Below are 14303 nucleotides of genomic sequence, written 5' to 3'. Positions count from 1 at the left end.
GCCCTTGGTTTTACATAACTACTATATGTTAGAGACAGGATCGGAACCAGATCTTCCTGAGTCCAAGTCAGATCCCTGAATTCCTACTCATACTGCCTCTCTAATATAACAATAAATCAGAGTTTATTGGGGATTAAGGAAAAGCCCCATATCTGGATTCAAATATCAATGATTTAAGTACAAGAACTGGCTTAACTACAATGTACATAAAACAAGACTAGGTAGTTTTAAGAGAACACAAGTTTCAAATTATCTAACACTGAGGTGTTGCTACTAAAGCATGTCTAGCCTCGAACACCATGCTTTAAAAGGGGCAACGACAAATTAGAAAGTGTCCAAAAGTATTAGAACCAGAATGCTGAGAAATCTAGAAATGAGGTCCTATAAGCAGCAGTTAGGGAAACTGGGAATGCTTGGCCTGAATAAGAGACTATTCAGAAAGGAAAAGAATCACTCACCATCTTCTGCCTTACTGGGGAAGGGAAGGAGGAAAGACATATTTAGAAATGAGGGTGATATAAAAACAAAAGATGTTAATAAAAGGTTTTAAATTTATATAAAAAAGAACCATTGCCTTAAAATACGTGAAACTTTGCCTCCTATGGGGAGATATGGCAAATTTGGTCAATATATATATCAAAGTGACAGAACAAAGGACATATGTGTTTTAAGGAGGCAGGTTTTAACCCAATACAAATCAAATCTCTTCTGAAGCTCTATTCTGATTGGCTCTCTGTGGCTTAGACGTGGTGCTATCTTCTTGAAGGAGTAAAAGCTGTAGCAAGTTCTCTGAAGTCAAAAAAGATTAGAGTATGGGACCAATGACAGCCTATATTCATTTCATCTGCCTTGCAGAGTCCATCTCCAGCCCTAGTCAAGAAACATGAATTTAACTGAGTTACAGCTTGAGCCTTCCTGTACTTCAGTTTCACCACGTAAACCAATGGTGTTGACAACATGGGGTCATAGAATTACGACTAGAAAGGACTTTAGAGATTATCTATTCTCGTTTAGAAGAAACAGAAAGGTGAAGTAACTTACCCAGGGTTGAATTGCCAAAGGCTGGAATTCTAACTTAGGTCTGAATATCTGCACGGGTCTTCTAAAGAGAAGTGGCTAGTAGCTTTCTGAAATCAATGTAGGACAGCTATTCTAAAAAAGCTTTTATTTAGGAATATCAAAGAGAGAAGGTAGCTCTTAAGTGAGGTCAGGGCATTCTCTGAAAAAGTTCAATCTGCATAAAACTCAACTCTGGGAACTAAGGCAAAAGGCCAGGAAAGAAAGGCAAGAAAAGGTGAATGAACATTTAGCTCTACTCAACAATAAATGTGAAGGTAGAGGGGGGAAAAGAGTGTTGTTGTTGTTGTTGTTGTTTTAAAGAGCTAGACTCAGGAAGATTTCAGGATTGATGGATGCCCAAATGGTAGAAGAATTTCACCATCTGGGGGTGAAGAGCAAGTCTAATCCTCAGCCTGTATGTTAACAAAATGACAAAATGCTACTTTAGTAACAGCTCTCTCATTTCTACATGCTTTATAGTTTCCAAAGCATTTTCTTCATAAAAATATTGCAAGGTAAGTAGATGGTATATGTATTAATTTCCCCATTTTGCAGGAGTAGAAACAAAAGCTTAGGGAATTAAATGACTTGTTCATGGGCATACATCTACCAAAGTAACAGAGAATTGAACTCATGTCTTCTCTTTTCCTAATCCAGGACTCTTTCTACCATGCTACACTGCTTTTCCCCCACTGAAATACTGGGAGGCAGCTAGGGGCACAGTGGATACAGCACTGGCCCTGGAGTCAGGAGGCCCTAAGTTCAAATCCAGCCTCAGACACTTAACACTCACTAGCTGTGTGATCCTGGGTAAGTCATTTAACCTCACTGCCTAGCCAAAAAAAAAAAAAGACTAATATTTTTGGGCCAAACTGGCTTACCTGTTCTGCACACAGGAGATCCCACCTGCCACTTCTAAAAACGACCACTTGTGGTTCCCTCATGTCTGGAATGTTATCCTTCCTCACTTCTACCTCCTGAAATCCCTCGTTGTCTTCAAGGCTCAACTCAGGCTCCATATTTCCAATACTAGGCCTTTCCATTTTTATCTCACTTGTTAATAATTTCCTTCCCAAAAGTACTTTGAATATCCTTTATAGTCACTTAACTGTACATGTGTTGAATCCTCTAGTAGAAGACAAGCTCCTTAAGGACAGCTAGGTGGCGCCATAGCACACAAAGCCTCAGGTTTGGAGTCAGAAAGACTTATCCCGCCGAGTTCAAATCTGGCCTCACACAGACGCCAGATAGTTCTGTGTGACCCAGGGAAAGTCCTTTCACTCAGTTTGCCTCATCTATAAAATGAGCTGGAGAAGGAAACAGCAAATCACTTCAGTACGTATGCCAAGAAAACTCCAAATGGATTCACAAAAAGTCAGACATGAAGGCAATGACTGAACAACAATTTGATTCTGTTTTATCTCCAGCGCTCATCACAGCCAGGGCCTTGTACACACTGATTTGTCTACTCTCTGGAATTAACTGTTTTCCAAAATTGATATGCCTCAACTGCATGAAAAAACTGAAGACCAGATTCCTCTCGCTACTGCAGCCATGTACTTAGGTGAGTTTACTGTAGAAAGTGGGACAATGAAGTCTGTACATCCCAAATCCTGAATCCTAATTCTCATTAGCAAATAATAGAGACCACTATTGATTAGAGAAATGCAAATTAAAACAATTCTGAGGTACCACCTCACACCTATCAGATTGACTAATATGACAGAAAAGGAAAATGATAAATCTTGGAGGGGATGTGGGAAAACTGGGATATTAATGCACTGTTGGTGGAGTTGTGAATTGATCCAACCATTCTGGAGAGCAATGTGGAACTATGCTCAATAGTCTATAAAACTGTTCATATCCTTTGATCCAGCGATGCCATTATCCAAAAGAGATTAAAAAAAAAAGGAAAAGGACTTATATGTACAAAAATATTTATAGCAGCTCTCTTTGTGGTGAAAAAATTGGAAATTAAGGGGATGTCCATTAATTGAAGAATGGCTGAACAAACTGTAGTATGTGATTGTGATGAAATATTGTTGTGCTTTAAGAAATGACAAACAGGATACTTTCAGAAAAACCTGGAAAGAACTCTAGGCAAAGTGAATTAAGCAGAACCAGAACACTGTACACTGTAACAGCAATATTTTGTGAGGATCAACTGTGAATGGCTTAGCTATTTTCAGCAATACAATGATCTAAGACAATTCCAAAGGACTCATGATGAAAAATGCTATCCACTTCCAGAGACAGAACTGATAGAGAGAACAGAGTCTGAATATAGATTGAAGCATACTTTTTTTACTTTATTATTTTGGAGGGGTTTTTTTGGTCTGCATTTTTTTTTTTTGCAACATAACTAATATGCAACATGGCAAGTATTTTATATAACTATACATTTATAATCTATATCAAACTGCTTGCCTTCCAAGAAGCAGGAAGGGGAAGGGAGAAAGAGAATATGTAACTCAAAACTTTTTTTAAATGTTAAAAAATTTTACATGTAATTGGAAACATTTTTAAGTATATAAAAATAATAATAGAGACAATTTCTAATATGAAACAATACCACAGGGAAGAAATGATCCTAGAGATACTTTTGCTTCAGAATGAAGTTAGGCAGTACAGCAGATATAGCACTGCTCTGGAGTCAGTGACTTCGATTCTGGCCTCAGGCACTTAGTAGCTTTGTGACCCTGGGCAAGTCACTGAATTTAGTTTCCTCATCTGTTGTTGTTGAGTCATTTTTCAATCTGTCTGACCCCATTTGGGGTTTTCTTGGCAGAGATATTAGAGAAGTTTGCCATTTCCTTCTCCAGCTCATTTGCCAGATGAGGAAACTGATACAAACAGGGTTAAGTGACTTGCCCAGGGTCAAACAGCTAGGAAGTGTCTGAGGCCAGATTTGAACTCAGGAAGATGAGTCTTCCTGACTCCAGGACCAGCACTGTGCCAACTAGCTGCCTCCTCACCCAGAGGTTAATAATACTGACTATCTCTTAGGGTTGTAGTAAGGATAAATGTAGTGAGAATAACATGAGATAATATTTTTAATGAGTTTTACAAACCTTAGAGCTCTATATAAATGCTAGTTATTATTCTTGAGTCCCATTCTGAAAAGAGGCAGTATGATTAGTGGAAAGGACACTGGATGTGCAGTTGGAATACCTGGGCTCAGCTTCTATCTCTGTCATTTGTGTGCAAGTCCCTTAATCTGTCTAGGCCTCAGTTTCCTAATTTTTAAGATGAAATGTTTGGATTAAATGATCTCTAATGTTCCTTCTGCTGTCTTTAATCTATGATCTAGTATCTATGAAATGTGGAAAATGGCTACTTGAATCAGGACTAGAAGGAGGAAGAAAAGAAAAATTAGTAAAGACTTAAGCGAAAACTTGGCTGATCTCCCATTTCTAACAATGCTATGGTGTGTTCCCCTGGTGCCTCTCTACTACAGACTACTGTTACCATATAATACCAAAGCTTAGATCCACCAGGCAGCACCAGCTACAGCTTAGCAGCAGTAAGCCACAGTATTTATATTCAACTATGAAAGATTTAGTGAGCAGGTCTGAAACAAGGTAGGGTATCTTAAGTTCTCCTAGAAGACCAAGACAGTACACCAAGCTCACAGGACGTGGCTGTGGTGTTCTTGTCTGGCTAACTCAGTATTAAACTTACAAGTCAGAGTCTCTGATTTAAAAGCCTGGTTCTCCAGGAGTACATTATATTACCCTAAGTAGGTCCCTTGTACCTTCATGTGCCCAGATATAAAACTCCCAGCCCTATTCTTATTTCATAGAGATGTCACAGGGATCATACTAACAAAAGGAAAAAATTATATTTAAAATACTTTGTAAAGTACTTTAACATTCTTGGGACAAAGTACTTTAAAAAATCTCAGACATCACTGCCATTTTGGAAATCTCCATCCCATCTCTGGAAAATAATGGTAAGTACAATTATCATTATGGGGAAATTGATAGAAGAAAGATAGAGGAGACAACATGGATGTCTAAGTTAGAAAAGATCATAGAGGTCTTCTAGTTTAACCCCTTCATTCTATATAACAGAAAACTGAGGCCCTTAGAAGGAAAGGGACTTGCCCAATTTCTCACATTCTTGTCATCTTACCTACATTATTCTGATTTTGCTTTGACTTTGGAAAAAATACCCAAATTTTATTTTCTACCCCTACCTCCACCTTACCCCTACAATGCTATACACAGTACTAATGGTAGCCTGAAGTAGAAAGAAACATCTGTTCAAGAGTGTGAGTCAGAGGTCAGGAGAGACCAGGCTTCTGAAGGTCCCAGTTCTACCACTTACTAGTCATGTGGCTTTACTTAAATTCATTGAGCCTCAGTTTCTTCATTTGTAAGATGAGCATAATGATAATGCCCTTCCTTCCTACTTCACCGTAGTATAGTAAGGATCAAATAGATATGAGTACACTGTATAATTTATGAAGCACTACACAAAAGTATGGTATTATTGTTATGATTACTGCAGGAACACAATAAATAGTGAATTATCCAAATACTCTATTTGGAATACTTCAATCAGGTACCAGGGTTGAAGTAAGAGAAGAACTGAAGGGGAATATATAGCTGCCATCGAAACAATGCTCAGAGTAGCATGTATGAGAGAACCTTACCTTCATCAAATGCTTGTTGACCCATTTGGTGAATGTTTTCTTTTGTACACGGTCCCGTTCATCTGTTAAGGAAACATAAAGATGATTCTTGGTTAGTACTATACAGGTAAAAATCTAACATAACTGTACTGATCCATGCCCAATTTTCTCAGAAACCTTGGTAGGGTTGGATTCTGCCAAAAGCAAGGGGACACGAGCCTGGTAGCTTGAGGGAAAACCTGTACTCTCTCTCAGATGTCAGCAAGAACCTGAGCTTCAAAAACTATTCAGTAATCTAGCATCATGGAAATTTTCCTTTCCTGATTTGAGTAAGTTGTCCCACCCTGTACCTAAGGGATGACTAGCCTAAATACATCTTCAACCCTTATCACCAGAAAAGAACCTCTACTTCTAAGATTAGTGAGGATTAGACATACCAAATGATGGTCATCTTGCTAACAGGCACCAGAAAGTCACATTCTGGGGTCATTCACAATAGTGTTCAATTCAATTAAGCAAATATTTATTAAATTGTCTATGTGCAAGGCACTGTTGCTAGATATTAGGGATATACAAAGACAAAAAACGAAGTAGTCCCAGCCTGTTGTTGTTCAATAGTGACTCTATGTGACCCCATAGGCTTTGCCAGTGGGGTTTTCTTGGCAAAGATACTGGAGTGATTTGCCATTTCCTTCTCCAGTGTGTCCCTATTTTACAGATGAGGAACTGAGGCAAATAGGGGTTAAGTGACTTGTCTAGGGTCACATAGCTAGTAAGTGTCTGAGGCCAGATTTGAACTCAGATCTTCCTGACTTCAGGCCCAGTGCTCAATCCACCAGGCCACCTAGCTGCTCTGTATTACTGGGGAATACTGCCCCTCCCTCCTTCTCTCTCCCCCTATCTCTCTCTCTGTCTCTGTGCATGCATGTATGTATGTGTGTGTGTATACATATATACACACATATGTATATGTATATGTGTGTATATGTATATGCACATGTGCGTATACATATATACATGAATATTTATACATCTATACACACAGACAAATAAACAGAAAGTAATCTGAGGAGGAGCTTTAACGACTAAGTGATCAGAGAAGGCTTCATGGAGGAGCACTCGAGTTGAGCAAGACAACAGGAGATGATCTTCCAGCATCACACTCCATTACTCCAATCTCCATGCCAGGGCTGAACTCTACTTCCTGTGCCTACCTATTTATTCAGCATTCTATCTCCCCAACATGTGTCCTCTCTTTTCCTTACCTCACTGCTTCCTTCATCTCAGCCCCTCACTGACCACTTTTCAGCCAAATTTCTTCCCTTCTCTTAATTCAATTCAATTAAACAAATTTATTAATAGCCTAGCATAGCAAGGAGCTGTGCTAAGTGCTAGAGATACAAAAATAGTTATGGTCCAGGTTTTGCCCCCAAGGAACTTACATTCTAAGGGGCCTATACCACACTTTCATCTCAATCCACCATCCCCATCAGATCTCTCCCTTCTGTTAAAACCTTGCACTATGTCTCGTGGAACTCTCATTCACCTCCACTATCTACCTTATAGCTTTGAAAGTCTATAAGGCTAAAAGTTGACAAGCAGCATCACATTCTCCACTGCACCCCCACTGTGGAAAAGTAGCCTTCTTCCATTTCCTCAGGCTCAGTGGGAGAGAAGAAAATGTAAGTTACTTCTTTCCCATACACAACTCATTCCATACATGTTGTCCACCTAACTTCATTTAAAGTCCTTGTCATCTACTAATCCTATCCTCTCTACAGCCTCATCACTGGTTACCTACCGCCCCTCAAGACACAAAGATTTCAGGACCTGGCTCACATTTTTCTTTCCTATTTCATTCTTTGCCATAATCCTCAGCAACTTTAACTTCCATGCTATGAACTTGGCCTTATTTCATAGTTCCTTCTCTCCCTTCACTCCACTGACCTAGCACAATGCCTGGCACACAGAAGGTGCTTAATAAATGTTTACTGACTGACCTACATCTTCATATGAGCTATCCACTTTTTTCAATTTTTCCAACATTTAGTTTTTTTCCCTTTTCTATATATACTCTTTCCATCAAATAAATAATCCATGTACTTAGTTTCAACAATACTTCTATGTAGATGACTCTCAATCTCAAATCTTTCTCTCATACCCTAATTTCTTAAAGTCTAGTTCTTCTAGCTCCATATATCTATTGGACATTTCATTTCGACATCTTCACTCAGTAAGCCCTAAACAGAATTCATCTCTTTCTTTCCCTCAAACTAGCTGCTTCTTTGTGATTTCTCTCTTTTTACTAATTATTCCCGATATCAAATCACTGGAGTCATCCTTGATTCAGTCCTTTCTTTAATCTAAATTTAATCTAAATCTAAACCAAATTCTGTCATCTTCCTTTTTTCTATTCCCTCTTTCTATGCCCACTAACACCTTCACCAAGTCCTCAAACACGTCATTCCTAGATTATTTTAACAGCTTCCTCCTAAGCGGCTGACCTGATTCTATTTTCTTACAAGTCCAACCTACCCTACGCAGGGCTTAATTCTCCTTAAACAGTTTTCATGATGTTACTCTCCCTGCTTAAAAATTTTCAATAGCTCTCACCTATTCACAGGATAAAGTTCAGATTTCTTAGCCTGTTCAGGGCCGCCTTCCAATAACTGGCTACGGTATGCCTGTCAAAAGTTTTTTTTTTCCTTCCAAAATTACTTTCTAGCTTGAATCCTAGATGACGAAAGGGAGTAAAACATGAAACTTAATCATCCATGTTCCATCCAGGCTAGTATACTCACTGTTCCCTAAATACAACTTATTCATTCTTGCCTTTCTGTTTTTGCTCATGTTAGTTCCTATCTCCCTTGAAAATATCCTCCTTTCTCTTTTCCACCTATCTAAACTTCATCTGAATCAGTATAGGATGAGCAAAATGCTGGATTTAGAATTAGAAGGACCTGAATTTGAATCCTGCCTCAAATACTTATTCTGTTCCAATCACTTAATCTCTTTCAACATTAGTTTTCTCACCAGCCTCCCAGGGTTGTCGGGAAGACCAAATTAAGAATTTAGGTAAAGTCACTTGGTAAACCTTAAAGTAATATAGAAAAACTAGCCATTATCATTCTTCCTTCAACATTCAACTTAAGTCTGATCTCTAAGAAGTCATAGAAATTAGCATAACATGGTATTTTTAAAGGTGGAAGAGACTTTAGAAGTTATCATATCTAACCCCTACATTTATAGATCAGGAAACTAAGGCCCAGAAGTGAACTGGTCTACCCAACGTTATACAGCAGGTACTAGTAGTACAGCTAGAACTAGAAATCAGGTCTCCTGATACCCCACCTTTACTGATCATTCCACTTCACAAAAATGTTTTCTTTCCATAGAGTCCTACAGCACTCATTATGTATAATTACTCCTTTGATAAGTAGCATGTGATTAACTTTTGATATATTATCTCCTTGTGAAATAACAGATTCCTTGAGGGTAAGGACCTAATATTGTACCTTTCTGACCCAGATCACATCCAGAACAGTGCTATGCACATAAATGTGAATGTGTATATATACACACACATGTATATATGCATACACACATACATTCCTTAATCCTATAATTACACAAAGAACAGTAGAATATTAGCCAAAAAAGAGAATAAAGCACGAAAGTAGAAATGTGCCTACATTTTACTGCAATCCAAATAACTAAATTCAAAATCCCTCCAAACTTGGCACAGCCCCAAGGTTACTAATCATGGGTCAAATGAAACAATGTAAACAAAAGACTTCCATTACATAAACAGGGCAACATTATTGTGGCCAGAAACAACTTACATAAACATTTGTTTTTATTTTTTAAGATGTTGTTCATCCTTCGTACTTGAAGAGGACCAATGACATCATGATGTTGGGGTCAAAGTACAGTGTATTTGACTGTGGCTGATTAGTGCAATATGAACTCAGAAAACTCTACCATAGGTTGGGCACAAATAATTTGTCTGAACATTTGAGATGGAGATAGCTTAAGATTTGTCATCTAATGTCTCCTCTGTCCTACAGCAATTCTGCTTTTGTCATAGTGCACACAGCACCTTCTTTGATGAGGGCAGGCCTTGCCGAGCAGTCCTGTGCCAGTGTCTTCCACATCTCAAAATCAATACTAAAGTCCTTGAGAATGTCCTCGTACCACTTCTTCTGACTTCCATGTGAGCGTTTGCCTTGTGCAAATTCTCTGTAAAATAGTCTTTTAAGTAAATGTGCATTTGGCATTCAGTCTACATAGCCAGCCCATTGGAGCTGCACTCTGTAGTAGAGTTTGAATGCTTGGCAGTTCAGCTCAAGAGAGGACCTCAGTGTCCAATACCTCATCTTGCTGGGTAATCTTCAAAAATCTCCTGAAAACAATTCAAATGGAAGCAGTTCAGTTTCCTAGCATGGCACTGGTAGGCTGTCCAGGTTTCACAGGTATACAACAATGAGGTCAGCACAACAGATCCATAGACCTTCAGTATGGGAGGCAGCCTAATACCTTTTCTACCGAACTTTCTTCCAGAGCCTCACAAATGCTGAGCTAGCTCCAGCAATGTGTGCATCAACCTCATCATAAGAGAAACTATGTAATTGTCACAGGACAACCTGTTTCCTTTTCCTTTACAGAGATGGAAAATGGAGGCATCCTTGATCTCCTGAGGAATAACCTCCTCTTGCCATATAACCTGGATGATTTCAGTCATCTCCTGCATGAGCAGTGAACCCCCTGCCTTGTAGATCTCTGCTAGGATGGAATCTACAGGGGCCTACAATGTTCACCCACCAAATGTTCATTAATGCCACTACTATCTATTCCCCAAATATCTAAACATTACAAACTTTGTCAGTGGCTAAACAAAGTTTCTGACCTCCAAATACATAATTCCCCTTAAAACTGAAGGATTATTGTTTTAATTCTTTAATCAACAAACATAAATATTTCAATATACAAAGAAAATACAAAAACAGAATTACATGGGAAATTGTGGATGATACAGTTTTTTCCCCTCCAGTTTGTTTTTGTCCCTTTTTTTTGGTATATTCAGATTTAACATGGTATTAACTGAAGGACAATTGAAAGGTTAAGGTAGAGACCCACTGCCTGATTTCCTTTAGCTGGCTACTGGCACTCTCAGGTCCTCTTTTAATTCCATTACATGTAAGAACTCTAGCAGTTCTTCAAGATCCTTCTGTGAAGATAACGCACTGGGGAAACACAACAGTTCCAACCAGGCATCCACCAGCACAAAAAACTCCAGTTCAACTTGGGGAGAAATACTGGAGGTCTAGTCATAAAGATGATTATTACTGGCAACCATGATTGCATTGATTTCACCTTCCTAAAATCAGCCCTTTACCATAAGCCCCTTGGAAGAGGATTATAAAGAACATCTATCCCCTAAGCTGGAGGATTCTGTCCAACAGGTATAGTTCTCTCCAGATGGAAATAACAGAATAAAATAATATTTAACTCCCAGATACGAGATCTCAATAAGTCAGCAGAAAAATTTAAATGCCCAGTACACAAAGCAACACTACTTACATGAGGAGAGGCTGAGACTTTCTAACCAAGGAAGCTGAAGCTTAACACAACCTTTCACATATAACCCCTAAACCAGGACCAAGAAAGATTCATTACAGAAAAATGTCAAATAAATAAATGTGTATGAATCAATGAAAATCCATTTACTAAACACCTGTTCTGTGTCAAGCACTGTACTAAGTGCTGGGAAAGCAAAAAGGGCATGGGACTTGGAATGAGAGGGCCTAGAACTAATCCTGTGTATGTGGATAAGTCACTTCACTCAGAAACTGTTTCCTAATTTATAGAAAGGGGATAACAGTAACACATTTCTATAGCACTCTATAGTTTACAATCCCCTTTCCTTTTAAGGTAAGGTAGATAATGCAAGTAATGAGGTTTAATGACATGGTCCAAGGTGACCAAGCTAGTGTCACAGTCTGGATTCAAACCCAAATCTCCAAGTCCAGTGTTCTTTTCTATTATACGAGGCTGCCTCACAGATCTACTATGGCCATTGTATTATCACAACCAAATACAATAGCACACACCTGTAATTCCTACAGCCAGGAGGGTTGAGGCTGGCAGATCTCTAGAGTTTGGGAATTCTGAGCTACAGTGAGCCAAGCACTAAGTTCACACCAATGAGATGAGCCTCCAGGAAAGCAGGGGATGGGGGAGGAGGTGTTGAATATAGGTTCCCTAAGTAAAGGAGAACCAGCCTAGACTGGAGAAGGTTAAGTGTCCTATAACAATCAGTAGTGGGACCAGGCTCCTAAGTAGCCATTGCACTTCCAACCTTGAAACAACAACAACCAAAAACCAGTACTATTACATAGACATCTAAGTCTGTACCATCAGGAGGCAGCACTTTGTGGGTAAATATGGAAGGAAAACAAATGAGTCTGAGAGCTCCTCTCCAGAATAGCCTGGGGAGGCAACCAAGCCTTCAAAGCCCAGAATCCAGCTGTCCATTAAAAAGACCTTAGATGTGCACATTGGCACAATTTATTATTTTTTCATCAGTTAATTTCAGAGGCTCTTTTTTCACTTCCATTCATATCTCAGCTCAGTAAAGGACACTTCCACAAGCCCCTGACCCTCCATCAAATACAGAAAGAGGGAGGCTGCGGTCTCATTCTAAAGCATAGCCCCAGAGCCCTATCTGGTGATTCTTATCGTTGCACAGAAAGGACATCGTTTTGTTTCCTGCTTGAACAAACATCACACTATCAAAGCTATTGATTACCCCTGGGACTGTACCACAAACATTCAGCCTTGAAAAAAAAAGCAGAATCATCTCTGAAGATTTCTAGGACGGCTCCTGGAGTTTCATGGGAAAATCAGCAGTAACTGGAGCAAGAACTCCAGGGACGGCTTGTTGGGCCACTTGCTGAAAAATCCAAAGATGAAGACACTCAGTTTGAAGGAACGTGGATGGCTTAGGAGGAAAGTTTTCATTGGCCCAGAATCCATCTAGAGAACAGCATTAGAGCAAAAGACAGAAAAAGGAAGTCGGTTAGGCAGAAAGTACAGGGAGAAAGACAGAAAGTTCAAGAAGACAGAGGGACAGGAAGATTAAGAGTAGAGAAGATGGGGGTAGAGAGAAAAAATATATAAATATTATACTTTAGGAAAGCACTGGATTTGGGTTCAAAAGAGCTGGGTTTGAGTTACAACAAATCTACTGGCTACCTGAGTGACCTTGGGTAAGTCATTTAACCTCTGTGAGTCTCATTTTCCATTTCTGCAAAATGAGGGGATTGATTCCATTAGATAAACTATAAGTTTCCTTCCCGCTCTTAGTTTTAATGAACCTATAATATTAGGGGGTTCAGTGGGTCGAGAGCCTTAAGATAAGCTAAACTAATCTTGCCATACACTACTGCCTCCTTGGGCTATGGGCTTCTTATATATCATTCAATATAACAAATGTTGTTCAATAAAGCACCTACTACATGCAAGGCACTGGAGATACCAAGATAAAAATCACTGCTCCCAAGGATGTTACCTTCTAACAGGGAGATATAACAAGTACCCAAAGAAGTATAATACCACAAGGAAACAGGGAGGGAGGAGCCTAACCACCTGGGGAGTGGGAGGGGGTTCAGAGAAGTAGCATTTGAGTTGACCCTGGAAGGTAGCTAAGGATTCTGAGAGCAAATGAAAATGAGAGCAGATAGTTTGATGATGTAGGACTACAATTCAGGAGAGAAATTCAGGTGGGATATGTAGATTTGGTAGTCATCTGCTTAGAGAAGATACTTGAACCCATGGAAGCAGATGAAAGAATAGAAAAGGACCCAGGAGGGTGTCCTGGGGACACCTATGCAAGGAGCACAGAAGACTGATAATGATCAATCACAAGAGATTAAGAAGGAATGGTCACACAGGAGGAGTGAATAATGTTGAAGCAGAGTGCCCAAGAGAAAGGGGCAGTCAACAATTGCAAAAGCTGCAGCAAAGTTGAAGAGGATGAGGACTGAGAAAAGACTACTGGATTTAAAACTTAAGTGATTACCAGTTTCAACCATTCTGCAAAGTAATTTTGAATTATCTTTTTAAAAGTTAGTAAAATGTCCATACTCTTTGACCCAGACTCCACTTTTGGGTATATACCCTAAGGAGGTCAATGACAAAAAGAAAGTTAATACATACACCAAAATATTTACAAGCAACATTTCTTGTGGTAGCAAAGATCTAGAAAATGCCCATCAATGGCAGAATGTCTAAATAAATTGTGGTACAAGATTTTAATAAAATATTGCTGCACCATACATGGGAGAGAGGAGGAAGAGAAGGAAGGGAAAAAAATGGTGCTAAGCACTTTTATAAATATTATCTCATTTGATTCTCACAACAACTTTAGGAGGTGGGTGCTATTATTATCCCCCTTTTATAGTTGAGGAAACTTGAGGCAAACAAAGGTTAAATGACTTGCCCTGGGTTACACATCTACCAAGTTTCTAAAGCTATATTAAATTCAGGTCTCCCTGACTCCGGTCCTAGCACTCCATCCACTATACCACCCAGCTGTCTCACAAGAAAT

The 14303-nt window shown here is 39.2% G+C and overlaps 1 protein-coding gene across 1 annotated transcript in view; it reads right to left on the bottom strand.

Annotated features, from left to right (window-relative positions):
- The window catches only part of MACF1 (microtubule actin crosslinking factor 1), a 370629-nt gene that overhangs the window by 245238 nt on the left and 111088 nt on the right, over positions 1-14303 (bottom strand). Inside the window, 1 exon segment of the mRNA XM_078145466.1 lies at positions 5717-5778. Coding sequence (XP_078001592.1) covers positions 5717-5778 — 62 coding nt within the window.

This window comes from Phascolarctos cinereus, unplaced genomic scaffold (assembly GCF_003287225.1).
Source record: "Phascolarctos cinereus isolate Bilbo 61053 unplaced genomic scaffold, phaCin_HiC Scaffold_726;HRSCAF=1367, whole genome shotgun sequence".
Classification (NCBI taxonomy): domain Eukaryota; kingdom Metazoa; phylum Chordata; class Mammalia; order Diprotodontia; family Phascolarctidae; genus Phascolarctos; species Phascolarctos cinereus.
The sequence above is the reverse complement of the archived record's forward strand: the minus strand, read 5'-3'. Positions and strand labels throughout refer to the sequence as shown.